This window comes from Engystomops pustulosus, chromosome 9 (genome assembly GCF_040894005.1).
Source record: "Engystomops pustulosus chromosome 9, aEngPut4.maternal, whole genome shotgun sequence".
Taxonomy (NCBI): domain Eukaryota; kingdom Metazoa; phylum Chordata; class Amphibia; order Anura; family Leptodactylidae; genus Engystomops; species Engystomops pustulosus.
The window spans coordinates 91,837,229-91,852,422 of record NC_092419.1 but is presented as its reverse complement, the minus strand read 5'-3'; the positions used below and the strand labels follow the sequence as shown (position 1 = coordinate 91,852,422).

Here is a 15,194-nt window from a genome sequence, read left to right as displayed (position 1 = left end):
TTATACGTTGAGCTTGTGTTCTTTGTCTATAGTTCTATCTCTATACACATTATACTATTATTCTGGGTAGATTAACAATCGAACAGAGGAACAGAATGGAATAAAAAAAAAACAAATTACAAGAGACTACATTCATCTTTAGAAAATACATACTACATAAGTGTTAATTTATAAAAAGAAATCCATCTCCAAAATGGAATCTGTCAATTAACAAAAGGAGGACAAAACACTTCACTTTGACAAGTAATTTTCTCATAAACAGAGGACGTTGACAAACCAAAGCGGTTTGTCTCCCTTCCATTATATGGATGGTAACCTTGGACTATTATGCGTTACAACAGGAGACAAGGGGCCCTCCACCTGCTCCATATGCCCACAAACTGCTGACCTTGTACTGCATTAAACGGTTTCTCGGGAACCTACTTAAAACTTACATTATTGTTACTTTTGATTTGTTGAGCTGCTTGTAAGCCGACTTGTGTGCGTTCAGGGTTTGTATCAGACATAATTTATAAATGCGTACACATTAGAAAGGAATGCCCTACAGGCAGTAAAACAGATACACTCGCTGCTCATTCGCAACGCAATGTGACTGCTCAGACTGACTCACCAGATTTTGAGCTGTTTGATGCTGTGATTTGAGTGTTTAAACGGCATTTTTTCTCTCCGCAGGGATCCTGGCTTTGAGCATACTTGCAAATTTTCAAGTGTGAAATGTTTCAAAAATATATATATTCAGCAAAGCAATGCCCACGGGCTACTAAATGTCTTTCGGAGAGAGATTATTGCCTATAAAATATTAGGAAGATTTGGGAAATTCCATCCCGTTATGTCAAATATATCTTAAACCGTCTCGAGAAAGCCTGGATTCATCCCGAGTCATGATATTTAAAACCCTGGACATGCCGGTCTGCGGCAAAGCACTGGGAAGACACGTGTGGGAAGAGGTTTTGTGCAAGGTTTCCCACTTAAAAAGATTAGACCTGTAATTGACATCATAGGTAGAACCTCAACTGCGAGAGACAGATGGGAAAACAAATGCAGAAAATCACATTTTCTGGTTTTTAAAAGAATTTATTTGCAAATTATGGTGGGAAATGAGTATGTGGTCACCTTCTATAAGCAGGATGTCTGGCGCTTACAGACCTCTAACCTCTTCTGTAAGAGGCTCCTCTGTCCTCCACACATCACCTGTAGCTATGGCTCTTGTCTGAATTTCTTACTAGTATAAAAGGGGGGGACAACATCATGACGAGGGCTTGTTTCTCTGCAAAGGGACCAGGACAACTGATCCGTGTACATAAGGGATTGAATCCTGTATCGTGGGATATTGAGTGCAAACCTTCTGGTCTTTCAGCTTGAAAATGATCCCAAGTGCACCGCCGGGGCAATGAAGTAGAGTCTTCATATGAAACATTTCAAGGTCCTGGAGTGGCCCAGCCAGTCTCCAGATCTCTACCCCATAGAAAACCTTTGGAGGGAGTTGAAAGTCTGTTTTGCCCAGCGACAACCCTGCTCTAGAGGAGAGCCAACACTGGTGTGCCAACCTTGAAAAGACTTACAGAAAACGATTGACCTCTGTCATTGCTAACAAAGGATATAAAACAAAGAATTGAGATGAACACTTGTTATTGACCAAATACTTATTTTCCACCACAATTTTCAACTACATTTTTTAAAAATCAGTGATTTTCTGAATTTGTTTTCTCATTTTGACTCTCATTTTTGAGGTCTACCTATGATGTCAATTACATGCACTATTGGGGGCTGACTAAATACTTTTTTTACCCACTGGAAGGGGGCATTTCCACGGCAGTCTGCTCTCCAGGAAGGTATCCCGGGCGAGTGCAGGGCCAGGAGAAGGAGAAGAAGGGGGGGGGGGGTAAGTGCTTGTCATCCTTCCTCCGTCCATAGGCAGAAGAGCGGTCACATGGGCAGAAGAGCGGTCACGCGGGCCCAACACAGTCACGGTGCGGTGATACACCGTGTGCTCACCCCACCGTGACCTGGAGCCATAAAAATTGATGGGGGCTTTCATCTGGATGCAAATCATGTGTGTGAATGAGCCCTAAACAAGAGATATCACAGATTAATAGGAAAAAAACTGAAATGGGTAAGTGTAAGTTTAAAGAATTTTTTTTTAAAGGGGTTATCCAGTCACAACAAGGGATCACAAAATCTGTTGTTCCCATGTTGCACCCTAAGACAAAGCAAGCCACTCGTGGACCCCCGTGTTCTGTGGGGGTGTTGCAAGTTATCCTGTGGATAGGGGCTAACTTGTTGTGACTAGCTAACCCCTTTTAGTTACTTTTTGGATTTTTGAAGGCTTTTCTAACCGTTTAGCAGAAGCTCTTTGTCGGGATAGCTCCAGTAAACAGCTCTATCGCTTGTCTGTAGATAGGCTGAATCCCTGCTATGCCGCTTCAGGGAAAACATGCCTACACAAATACCACAGGTCACTTGCCACAGGGGTTTCCCAGCAGAAAAGCAAAACTGTCTGGCCCAGCTTTTTTTAAGGCCATTCAAGATACTGTAGATACAATACGAATTATTTGTTAGAAATAACTCAAATAAAGCAAATAGAAACAGGTTATTCAGATTTATGATGAAATTCTATATCATATTCTGAATATTGAGAGGGTAGATCCACATCAAAATCCAGCCAAAAATCTGCAGTGAATTGTGGATCTTGATGCAAATGTTACACAGAGTTTCCACAATTGAGGGTAAAGATTGTGTGCAGGGGCCCTTGAGATATTATATTAGTAATATTTATCAGACTCACCTTTAAGAGGTCAATTTCCTTGATGCAGTCTTGCCTGGCTTTGGCATCCATCATTTCAAATATCTGTAAATGACAGAAAGGGTTGGCTCAAAACACGGGAAAATAGAGAAAATTCTTCATAGCATCGGAAAAATTTCAGATATTTAGACGACCTGACATTTAAAGGAGGGCAAGAGAAATCTTTACAAATCTTCAGGTGGCTAATCTTGCCAACTCTCTTAAACACAGGTACACTCGGCTCAGCCATGTGTGTGTGTGTCTTCAGTGGAGAGAAGAGTGTATGCTTGTTGCTAGATCCTCAATGTTAATGACTGTTTTGGGCAATAAACTTCAACTGTTTTCCAAAACATCATCTATTAAAAGGGTTTTCCGGAAGATGAAACACATGGTTGATTTCTTCCAAAAACAGTGCCACACTTGACTATAGGTAGTGCCTGGTATTGCAACTTATTAATTTATCTTTCTACAGATGCAATACCAACCCAAACTATGGTCAATGTAGCAATGTTTTTGCAACCTCTGGAAAAACCCTTTAGGGTTGGTCACTCTTTTACACAAGTTGCCCACGTGCCTTGTGGATAATCATGCTGAATCCTCAAGTGATTCCGCATTCCTGCTACTTACTTTTGTGCTGTGTGCAGATTCTCCCCAATTTTTTTACATGTCTGAGCACTGATGAATAGGGGGAGCTGCAGAAGAAGATTATGACTAATCCTGCTCCCTCCCTCTCCCAGTCTCTGTCCAATGAGGAAGGACTGTGAGGAGAAAAATACAGTGAGTGATGCCACCAGGTCAGCCTAGAGCAGTGATAGAGAGGTAGCTGTGTATATATGTAGAGGGCAGCATGGTGAGAACATGGAAAGCCTGAAGCAATCAATGGAGGCAAAGACACAGTATCTGCACACATATACATTCAGAGACATGTCTAAAGGAACAGATTTATTGAAAAGGGGCCAACCACTTTAAGTCCAAGACCCACATAGTGAACCCATTATATGAACTTTATCTACCCATACATGTGGTGACCTGTATGGATGCAACTTCATGGTGTACTAAAGGAACAGAGCTAAAAAGTAGTCAAACAATCAAGGCTGAAAATAATGGAAGACCAAGTAACAAGACACTTGGATATAAAATAGCTTATGTGATCACAAATGCCCTTCTTCTACTCAATCTGCTAAAAAACCTGTTACTAAATTTTGGCCACTTTAATTAGGCAACAATGTTGGCACCTGTTCCAATTTACTATATTTACTCTACCCTAAGTAATTGCAAATAATTACTACCTAAATCAGATGTGGGCACCTGGAAGCCCTGGGGTGCTCCCGGAGCTCAGCGCATACTCTCTGCTCTTTGCATACTACAAGTCAAAATTTTGGCATTGAAAAGTCAAGCAACAGGGATTTGTGGACTTATTTAAACACAAATCAGAAACTTATTGGGTTATGTGGGTTATTCCACATTTGGAAAGTGGGGGTAGTAATCCCAGAAATCCAGATTTCTTAAATGTGACAAAGATAACTGATAAAGGCAATGGAAATGTAAGTGCTTGTTTCTTGTTGGCAGGGGCAGTACTTCCAGCGGTCCTTCCTGTAAAGGCATCCCTCACTTTATAAAAATGTCTACAGCTCCCTTTAAACCCATTCTAACGTTTTAAGTCCACTTTATTAAAAGGTGAGGGGGATCTGGTTTAAAAGCCGCCTGCATACTCCAGCTAAATGTGACTGAATTTATATGCATTACTAAGAGGTGAAAACAGCTTGTAAACTTCTCATAGGGGATTAGCAGTCCAACCAAGGTCATGGTGAAGGGCTAAGTAAGAGCCCAATTTGTTTGCACTTCGCTTCGGCATCAATACAAGTCAATCCCTGCCTTGTTCTATCGCTATTACTCATGTAAAAGATTCCTGGTGATTGTTCATACAATGACAATGGATGTTCTTTTAATATGTAACCAACTACAGAACTCTGTAAATGTCAGAATATTGTATTTCTGAAATATTTGCCTGCTATAGATCATCATACAATTCCATGTGTATTATAATCCAATGAACTTGAACTTAAGCGGAACACATTTTTCAGCTAGTATATAGATGTTAAAATGCAGCCCATTTTGAATTAGACTTAAAGGGATTTTCCATTTTAAGCCTAAAATAACTAAAATACACAGTTGCCTATGAGAGTGGATCACTAGACTCAGCAGTCATGTGTCATTTGTGTGTAGGTCACGGCTGAGGCCAGTGATCTGCCCTCAAACGGCAAGTCATAGGACAACAGTGTATTTTAAGGTTAAATTGGAAAATCCCTTTAAGCTTTGATCAAATGAGTTGGTCAGCGATCTGCATTGGGTTGACAGGTTACAACTGAGGCCAGTGACCTACAGCAGTGACCTGCCCCTGAACAACTTATCACATGAAAACAATCAAATAGGAGCTGCAGCAGTCAGACATTGTTGAATCTAGTAAGAATGTTGAGCTTATTGAAATACAAAGATGCTTGGTGTTAGGTGGGACAAACACTTTAACAGCGAAAGTACAGGAGCAAGCTACATAGCGTAAAAAGGGTCCCATACACAATAGCAACATTTGGTTATAACAAACAAAAACACCCTAACGTGTCAGGTTTAAAAAATGGTTATACCAAGTTTTTCCATAGGATAGAAGATAACAGGCTCATTAGTGAAGGTATGACTGCCGGGACCCCCAGAAACCTGGTCAAGCATGTGTCCTGCCGCTCCATTCAATACTATGCGAGAGTTGGATTTTGCAGAGTGCTTGGCGATTTCAGACATTCCCATACTATAGAAAGGAGTGGCAGGACGTAAGCTCAGCTTGGCAATCCACCATTTTCCTCCTGATGGCTTGGGGGTCTGTTCTCGTGATCGCTGACAGTCCCAGTATTTGGACCCTCACCGATCAGCATTCAAACTTGGTACAACCCCTTTAAGTAGGATTGTTCTTGCAAACCAATGACATTCCTTCGAATAAGGTTCTCATAGAACATCTTTCTTTCCAATGTGTATGGCCATGTTTCCTAGGGGAATGATGTATGATATACAGATCTGGTACGGAATATCTTGCTCACCTGGTTACAGGTACATTTCTGCTTACGACATAGGCTTATTGGATGCTGTACCGCATGGGTGAGGTCAGTTCCCAGATCCAGAGAGCACCTCGGAATACACATAATCTACAAAGGCAAGAAGACCAGATCTTGTGGGCTCTGCCAGTCATCCATCCACAAAATATCAATAGGACAAAACATGATGAATGAAGTGACGGATAACTGGCGGTGCCTGAAAGGTCCGGTCTTTTTACTTTTATGGTTATATTCAGTTACTTCTGTCCTACCAGAAATTAGAAGAAACTTCTCCTTTATTACACCACACATTAATAAGTAATGGTTACATCTGCCCTATGGCATGTGGCTCTACACAACGTCACATTGTGCAGGGTTGCCTAGGGGGCTCTGCTGAACGCATTTGATACCATGTTGATGTATTTTGTAGGATTTAGGCCGAAAAAAAATGTTTGAAATCACATGAACATGGGAGAAAATCGCCTTCAAATCCCAGTTTGTTGTCTATATTGTAGCTCAATCCCATTTGCTCAGGTAAAAATAATCTGCAGCACGTCCAAGGAATAACATGGCCTTCAATAAGAATTTGGACATTGTACAACTTTATACATAGTTGGAAGCCTACCTGGACTTTTTTCAGCGCCACCGGTTTCCTGTCCAGATGACACGTGGCTCTGTACACCTCACTGAATTGCCCCCGTCCGATCTTCTTATCTATCTTAAAGTCTGCCAGGTTGCATCGGTAAGGATAGGAGGTTGTATGTCTCTGAATAATTGACAAAAAATAACAATAAGAACATTTCCATCATCAGCATCACAAGGGAATAGAATCTCTGGTACTAGATATTTACGCCAGTTTTGTTTCTATTATCTTTGTTCCTGTTGGAATTTTGTATATATTATATATACAGGCGGTCCCCTACTTAAGAACACCTGACTTACAGACGACCCCTAGTTACAAACGGACCTCTGGGTGTTGGCAATTTACTGTACTTTAACCTTAGGCTACAATGAACAGCTATAACAGGTATCACAGGTGTCTGTAATGAAGCTTTATTGTTAATCCCGGTTCTAATGACAATCCAACATTTTTCAAATCCAATTGTCACAGAGACCAAAAAAAATTTGGGGGTTACAATGATAAAATATACAGTTCTGACTTACATACATATTCAACTTAAGAACAAACCTACAGACCCTATCTTGTATGTTACCCGGGGACTGCCTGTATTATATACACACACTGCTGCGTCTCAAAGGTCACAGACTACAAACAAATCCTGAGTAGTCGGACCCTGCAGTCACACTCCAATCCATCTGTACCTAGTCGTACCTCGTGTATGTTTGTTAGAGAGAAGTAAAGGACAGATGGAAGGGAGTATCAGAATACACAGAATTCGTTTGCCATCCCTTCACAGCATTGTTCCATGTCCAAGAATTTCACCATTTAAATGACATAGTCTGAGACTTTCATCCATTGTTTTAAAGGTTCATGTATTCTGTACATTTCATTATCTGAGAGATTACCATAATCTGGGGATTATAACCCTACCATCTATCATATTAATTCCCACTAGGATTCTGCATATTGTAACTGTGATTTATAGTTACAAAGATGGTAAAAGGAAAGAAGATCATTTGTCCACCAAGTTTAGACATTTTACACTTATTTACATTAATTAAACAATGTTGAGGAGTTAGTTTTTTTTAATTTTTATTTGGTTCTCATGTATTAAATGAAATGTGTTAAATGAAACATTAGATGACAGATTATATTCACATTTGCAGAGGTTTATATATATAAAACAATGTACCGTATATACTCAAGTATAAGCCGACCCAAATATATACACAAAAATTGTGCTGAAAAACTCATCTTATACTCGAGTATACACAGTATATACTACTTAGTCGGTCAAGTGTTGACATATCTATTCTATAGGGTAGGATTGCAAACTCACACCTACTCAGTTTGTGGAGTGTCAGAGTAACATTTTCAGAACTTAGAAACAATACAGCTGTGTTCCACAGAGCATGTGTGTTATTTAGGTTATTCTCAGGTTCTGCACATGTTTGCGTTTAGGTCCCAAAAAGATGCTTTTAGGTATGCGCAGATAGGTTACTTCTTAAAATAGGGAAGGAGTCAAGTGTTTCCCTGTCACATTGTAATTTTTCCGGAATTCTGTCTTGCAAGTACAGACAAAAGAAATTAAAAAAAGATTTGGAGGGGGGCAGGGGTGTTGCAAGGTTGGTAAAAGATCCAGGGCACTGTCCCTATGCATATGTATAGCACTAAGTAATGCCCACCCCTGTATATAACCCCCTCACATGTGGTTGTGCCAATAACAACTTTACTGAGGGTATATACAGCTACAGAAACACAGAAATCCGAACTTGTTATATCCAGTGACTGTAGGTGACTCGTCCTCAATCTTCTCCATAAGGCATCACAACATTTTATGTTCCATGTTGCCTGTACATCTTGGTTCCCTGACAGTGTTATCCTGCTGCTACCCCTAACAATCACGAATGTCCCCACACAACCCCCTCCACCCCCCCAGTAATGTCCCTCACACAGAGCCCCTGAAAGTAATGTGCCCACACAGGCCCCCCCGGTAACGTCCCCCACACAGCCCCTCAGAAAGTAATGTCCCACACACAGCCCCAAGTAATGCGCCCACACAGCCCCCCCCCCCCAGAAAGTAATGTGCCCACACAGCCCCCCCCTAAGTAATGTGCTCACACAGCCCCCCAGTAAGTAATGTGCTCACACAGTTCCCCAGTAAGTAATGTGCTCACACAGTTCCCCAGAAAGTAATCGTGATGAGAGAGGGGAGGATGCCCGGGCAGTGGGGCAGATGTCCTGCTCCACGAGCCCCGGATCTTTTGGCCTGGCGACGCCCCTGGAGGAGGGATCAGTGAGCCTGTGTCTTCTCATGCATTCTTTATCTCCTTCATACCATCCCTCTCCCTCCACTGCCTGCTCAATGCACCTGATGGGAGGTGGGGAGGGGGCTGCATGAGTGTGAAGGAGTGGAGACACAGGGGACCCAGTATTGAAAGGCGGTCCAAGGAAGAAGTCATAAACATGTATAAAGGAATAAACATGTATAAAGGAATGTAATTTTTAGCTGGTGACAATACTCAGAATGCTGCCAAACGCACTTTTAAAATCTGCATAGCATAGGCTATTGGAACCTGTCAGTACTTTATAAAACTTTATTTCACATTACCAGTCTCTCTCCCAGCAGCATGTTGTGAACCCCGGGGCAGCTGTGTCTCAGTCCCTCTCAGGGGGAGGGAGCTGGACGAATGAGGAGGTGCCCCTAACCTCCCTAAACACACTTTTAACCAGGTAATGTGAAATAAAGTTTTACATAGTACTGAAATGATTCAGAATGCTGACAAAGGTATTTTTAAAATCTGCATAGCATAGGCCATTAGAACCTGTTACCAGCTTAATGTGACATTCCTGGTGACAGTTTCACTTTACGTTAGAAAGGGGCTTTAATAGAACATCTCCTTATAGCACGCCCTTAATATATAGTAGCACAACTCATCTTACTGTGAATGTTTTTACTATACCCCTGGGCTTCCCCACACAACGACAGTTTTACAATAGTAACATTTTTATGTCCCTCATAGAGAGTGTTGTTGAAGGGAAGTCAGGGAAACCACATGGGTTAAGAGAATAACCTGTGTTTCCTGCCTCATTGTCTGATTTTGTTTATCCCATTTCCTTATATTTGTACATAAAGTTGCTTCAAGAGTTACTACATCACTTTATAATACCACACAGCGAATCCATTTATATTTTCCAACAGTGAAAGCAATCAAAAACTTACAGAATCCAGCATATACAAAGTAAAGGAGGGAAGCAAGTGCGCTCCAACAATGGGTTAAATAATTTGAGCTAAAGATGGAAAATAATGACTTTCTAAGTTACATTTCATCATACCAGCGCGCACTGCATTGCAAGTCCCTTAAGGAAAGTGAAAGGGTTAAATGGCTATTAAAGTCTAGAGCAATCTTTGAAAGTGGCACACGCAATTATAAATATGGATAATTAGCAGCTCCAGCCAAGAATAAAATGTCACAATGTCACACAGATCTGTCACAGTCCGCTAATGAATGTAGTCACATATCTCCAGGCTTTCCTCCTCTTCACAAGCCTGTTGCAAGTGACCAACCAGGGCAGGCGCACAGGGGATACGGCTCACTCACTGCCGAAGGAAGACTTCACACCGCTTGATACTTGCCCATTTGGCACCACCACCCCACACCACTAATAACCAGACTGTACACTCTGGTCTCCCAAGACAAAAAATATAACACTCCTATTCCAGTCTTATCGTATACGGAGAAGTGGCTTTTGAAGAGCGAAAAAAAAAAAAATGAGAATTCAATGCCTTAAAGAGTCAAAGACCAGAACATGACAACAGTGGATATAAAAAGACAATGGGGCAGATTTATCAAGTGTCTGAAAGTCAGAATATTTCCAATTACCCATGGCAACCAATCACAGCTCCCCTTTAAAATATTCATGAGCACTAGTGAAATGAAAGCTGAGCTGTGATTGGTTGCTATGGGCAACTGGAAATATTCTGACTTTCAGACTGCTTGATAAATCTGCCCCAATGTATCAACCATCACAATCCATAATTATCAGAATCTAAAGTCATAGACAATTTCCCAAGGAATTAATGGTGCTCTATAAAGAATAACAAACACTCTGTAGCAATTTGCAGCTCATAACGATTTGGGTCCACAGACTACTGGAGATGATATAGACCCACTAAGTTGCTATAGATTAAACCCAAAAGATAATGTCTAGGGAGCTCCCTGGTATAGACCCCTAAACCCTACATAGATATCTGGAGTTTGCTGCAAAGAACCCACACATCACTATCTCAGTGTAGCCTCCATTAGATGAGATGATGCAAGAAACAAAGAGAAGACATAGTCAGATGGGCAGAGGTCGGAGCAGGCCGCAGGGTCGCCATCACCTGTTAGACAGGAGACACGGGTCCAGACAGTCAATAATGGGGAGGGGGCCCAGGCCCCAAACTTTGTGCATAAGAATACTTCAGTTGTGCATGCTGTACACAACACATAATGGAACATCCCCTGGTTTTAAGATCCAGTCCACTTAGATTTCATACAGAAGATATAGTTTGACTCATACCATAGGTTTCAACATCTTCTATTGCATAATTCATGTAATCCACCAGGTTTGGTAACAAGTTCCAAAAGTATCTTTAGATCCTTTCAGGACTTTGGTGTTCCTCACTCTCTCCACCACATTGGACAGAACAGAACCTGGACAGAACCAAAACCACACAGCAACCTCGACTTGGATATTCAAACCACAAATATCCAGGTGCAAAAATGTGTTAGAGAGAGTGAAGAACAGCAAATGCCCAGCCAAATTTCATAAAATATGAGACAGGTGGTGTAACTCTTCTGCCACGGCTCCCGGACCCGGGATCTTTCTTCAGATATAAGAGACCTATCCTAAAGTATAAGATGTCCTGCTGCTGACTGGGGTTTTCTCATCTCCCCTCTGTGATTTCCACTTTAGCAAACTTGGGCCAAGCGCCCCAATAGACACCAAGGCCTCCTCTCACGGCTTTGGCACAATGTTGAAATGTTGCATCAGTGATAAAGTACCAAAAGTGGCAAGTTTGGTTTATCTTTTGTTTCTTTCTCATGTTATTAAGATTCATCTGTACGATATGTAACAACGCTGATTTGTAATAAAACTGAGTTAAAAGAGATGATCAGAAGTCAAGTGTTAAGAAAGGGAATACAGGCGGTCCCCTACTTAAGAACATCCGACTTACAGACAACCCCTAGTTACAAACGGACCACTGGATATTGGTAATTTACTGTACTTTAGTCCTAGGCTACAATAAACAGCTGTAACAGTTATCACAGGTGTCTGTAATGAAGCTTTAGTGTTATTCCTGGTTCTTATGAAAACCCAACATTTTTAAAATCCAATTGTCACAGAGACCAAAAAAGTTCTGGCTGGGATTACAATGATAAAATATACAGTTCCGACTTACATACAAATTCAACTTAAGAACAAACTTACAGACCCCATCTTGTATGTAACCCGGGAACTGCCTGTATAAGAAGACCATTGTAGCTACTAGTACTAAATAGACCGTTCTGCTCAGGAACTGGAAAATGAAGCACTGTCCCGGATCAACTGTGGCATGTCCCTATCCTATGGGCAGCACGGTGGCTCAGTCATTAGCACTACAACCTTGCAGTGCTAGAGTACTGGGTTCAAGTCCCATCCAGGTCAACATCTGCAAAGAGTTTGTATTTTTTCCTCTGTGTTTATGTGGGTCCTCCGGTTTCCTCCCACACTCCAAACACATACTGGTAGGTTGATTAGATTGTGAGCCCCATGGGGACAGGGACTGATTTGGCAAGCTCTGTGTGTGCTATATAAATAAAGGCATTATTATTATTAATTATCTGAAAGTTGAAGTAGGCAGCACAGAACCAAGCATCAGAGAAGAAGAAGCCAAGCCTTGAGGCCTTCAACAGGAGAGCTGGAGGGACAACCTGGACACTAGTCATGCAAATACTTCTACAAATGGACCTCAGAAAAAAATTACATGTGACCTTAAGTCAAAAGCCGAGAATTCAGAATAAATTCCAGACCTATTTAATGGATTATTTTTATGGTGTATGATATTTATCAGATCTCCAAAAGTTCTCACTAAAAATGAATCTGCAGTTTTTGAGGCTTTATTTGGGCGATTAGATCAGTAAGTCTAAAAGAAAAAATATACTGCACTCGGAAACAAAGATACAACCATAGATAACTGGGCTGTGGAAGCAGTGAAGTGGTTAACACGGCACAGCGTGATGCCATTACTAGACCCGTGTATCTGGTACACTAATAAAGGAGAAGCCCTACTGTGCTTGTACAGTTCATGTGACGTCTCATCACTAGGGGGCTGTCTACGATATCTTGTATTTTACCAGAGGAATCTGACATACAGTAGTAGCAGTGGACTCCTTTATACCTCACTTTACAGCTAAAAGGTAGTGGAAGGATTACAGCGCAGAGCTTTACTACAGATGAGCATTATCTATGGATTACAATTATGACAATGTACAGCAGAATATTTACACAATGTGATAGAACTAATCTTTCTGTTCTAAGTCGGTAGCTTTTTACATAGAAGTGATAATCTACAGATCCACAATAAATGGAGGTGGCGCTGCTTCTAGGTGTATAAAAAACAAACAAACAAACTATTTACGGTATTCTGTAATGTAATTGGACAGGCGTTTCATTTGCCCCACAGAAGTAGTGGGCAAGGATTGATACCTTTCATGTATCTTCCAATTTCACATACATGCCATCTATGAGTCCCAAAATTTAGGAAAACACTTTGACCTGGCAATGGTCTACAGACATGAAATAAACGCCTATGACCCATTGTTCTGGAAGCTCAGCTTGTGACAAAAGGTCAGAGGTTTGTGGGTCATTGTAGAAGTATTTGCATGCCCAGAGTCCAGGTTGTCCCTCCAGCTCTCCTGTAGAAGACCTCTAGGCTTGGCTTCTTCCTCCCTGCCTGTGTTGCATATCAGCACTTGAAGTACCAGGGCGTGCCGTTGTCCCTGTCCTCTATCCAAAGTTGATTCAGGATTATTCCCTCATTTTACAGTTCCTGAGCAGTAAAGTCTATTTAGTACTAATAGCTACAATGGTCTTCTTGCATTCCCTCTTTTTGACGCTTGACTTCTCGTACTGGTTCCCCAACCAGTCTCTACTGCCATATAAGTGGATTTACAATGTCCATCTTTAATGATTTTAACCTATTCCTAAGCCATTTACAAAATATATTCATTACTACCCATCATCCTTACCCTCATCTTTGCACAGGGACCCTACAGAAATGATGTGGTCCTCACCAATGCAAGAGGGCGTCATCTGTAGGACCAGCACGTTACATAGGTCCCTATGTCAAAAAACGTTGACTGCGATTTTCTACGTCGGCTTTGGCCAAATAATAAAACAAGCTACAAAATGTCATAGCTGAAGAAGAATGTTGATGGCGATAGCTATTCCTTGTCTATTGATCAGGTCAGCTTTGGAAAGTTGAGTGGGTAAAGTATAACTTTGTAGGTGCAGTAATTGGAGGGATTGCATCGGCTGATTGTATTAGATAGGGAGCCCACTGACCTGAGGACGGGCTGCTCAGTGCAGTTATCCTCGCTATGCTGGGCTTGATGCCTGGTGATGACTGGACACCTCGGCTGATATGCTTTGGCATGCTCCAAGAGTACAGCTGCACATTTACATATGCAATGACCTAGATTAGCATTCCCTATCACAACCCATCAGACCTAATTAAAGTAATGGAGCTTTCATACAGCCTTAAGTGGTGAAGGAGATGTGGAGCCATAGACAGGGCCCGTGCATGCTCATGGCCTGTCAGGATATAACAAGCATCCTTCTACTTGATTAAAACAATATATTCTGCGCATATAATTTCCCTTCCCCCCAACACAAGAAACTAAACTGCAGAAAAATACAGACAAATGTTCTTGGAAGAACTGGAAAGGAAGGATGACAAACTCCAACGCCGTCAGCCGACATAAATACCGGAATACACAATTTATTTTTAGTTTTTGTTAAAAACCCATCAGATCCACATGCAATATACTACAGTCACATCAGTCTACGATGTATTAAAACTGTACCGACTTCTATTTGTTAAACATGTCAGATTTCATATACGTGGCGGGGAGAACACCAAACCAATAAGGCCGGATTCACGCACTTCTGATCTCCGGTGAAATATTCCACCAGACATCCACAGATCTGCATTGTTTTTACATGCAAATTTCCACATTGAATCGATACGAGTAAAATACGTATAATTTTGTTGCAACATCGGGAATGTTACGGACTTACAAGACCATGGCCTAGATGGGAGTAAAAAAATTCTAAATCAAAAAATACCCTTAAAATAAAGGGTTTTAGCAAACTTGATTGTTATTATCTATCCACAGGACTGGTGATGTGAATCCGATCGGTGGAGGTCCAACTACTGGGGCATACACTGACCTTCACCAATCACGAAAGAAGTGAGTGCACGTATACTCTGTTCTCGTGATCGGTTGAGGTTCTTTCTTGTGAAGAAATCAGTGATCTCCTGTAAGGAGAACCTGTCATCAGGTTTTACCATACTAAACTACTAACACCCTCATGTAGGGTATGAAATGTTCTTTCAAGACTTCCTTTTTTTTTTAGTAAAATCTGAACTGTTCAGACAAACTCTTCTCTCTGCAGTTTATGA

At 41.3% G+C, this 15,194-nt stretch overlaps 1 protein-coding gene across 4 annotated transcripts in view; it reads right to left on the bottom strand.

The window, feature by feature from the left end:
• The window catches only part of NEK6 (NIMA related kinase 6), a 116,145-nt gene that overhangs the window by 32,711 nt on the left and 68,240 nt on the right, over positions 1 to 15,194 (bottom strand). For 3 of the 4 annotated variants that reach the window (XM_072123250.1, XM_072123252.1, XM_072123251.1), the window contains 3 exons: positions 6,488 to 6,628; positions 5,869 to 5,973; positions 2,786 to 2,848 (listed from right to left, as the gene is read on the bottom strand). In XM_072123250.1, coding sequence (XP_071979351.1) covers positions 2,786 to 2,848; positions 5,869 to 5,973; positions 6,488 to 6,628 — 309 coding nt within the window. The remainder of the gene's footprint in view (positions 1 to 2,785; positions 2,849 to 5,868; positions 5,974 to 6,487; positions 6,629 to 15,194) is intronic. The other variant, XM_072123253.1, reaches the window with a different exon arrangement.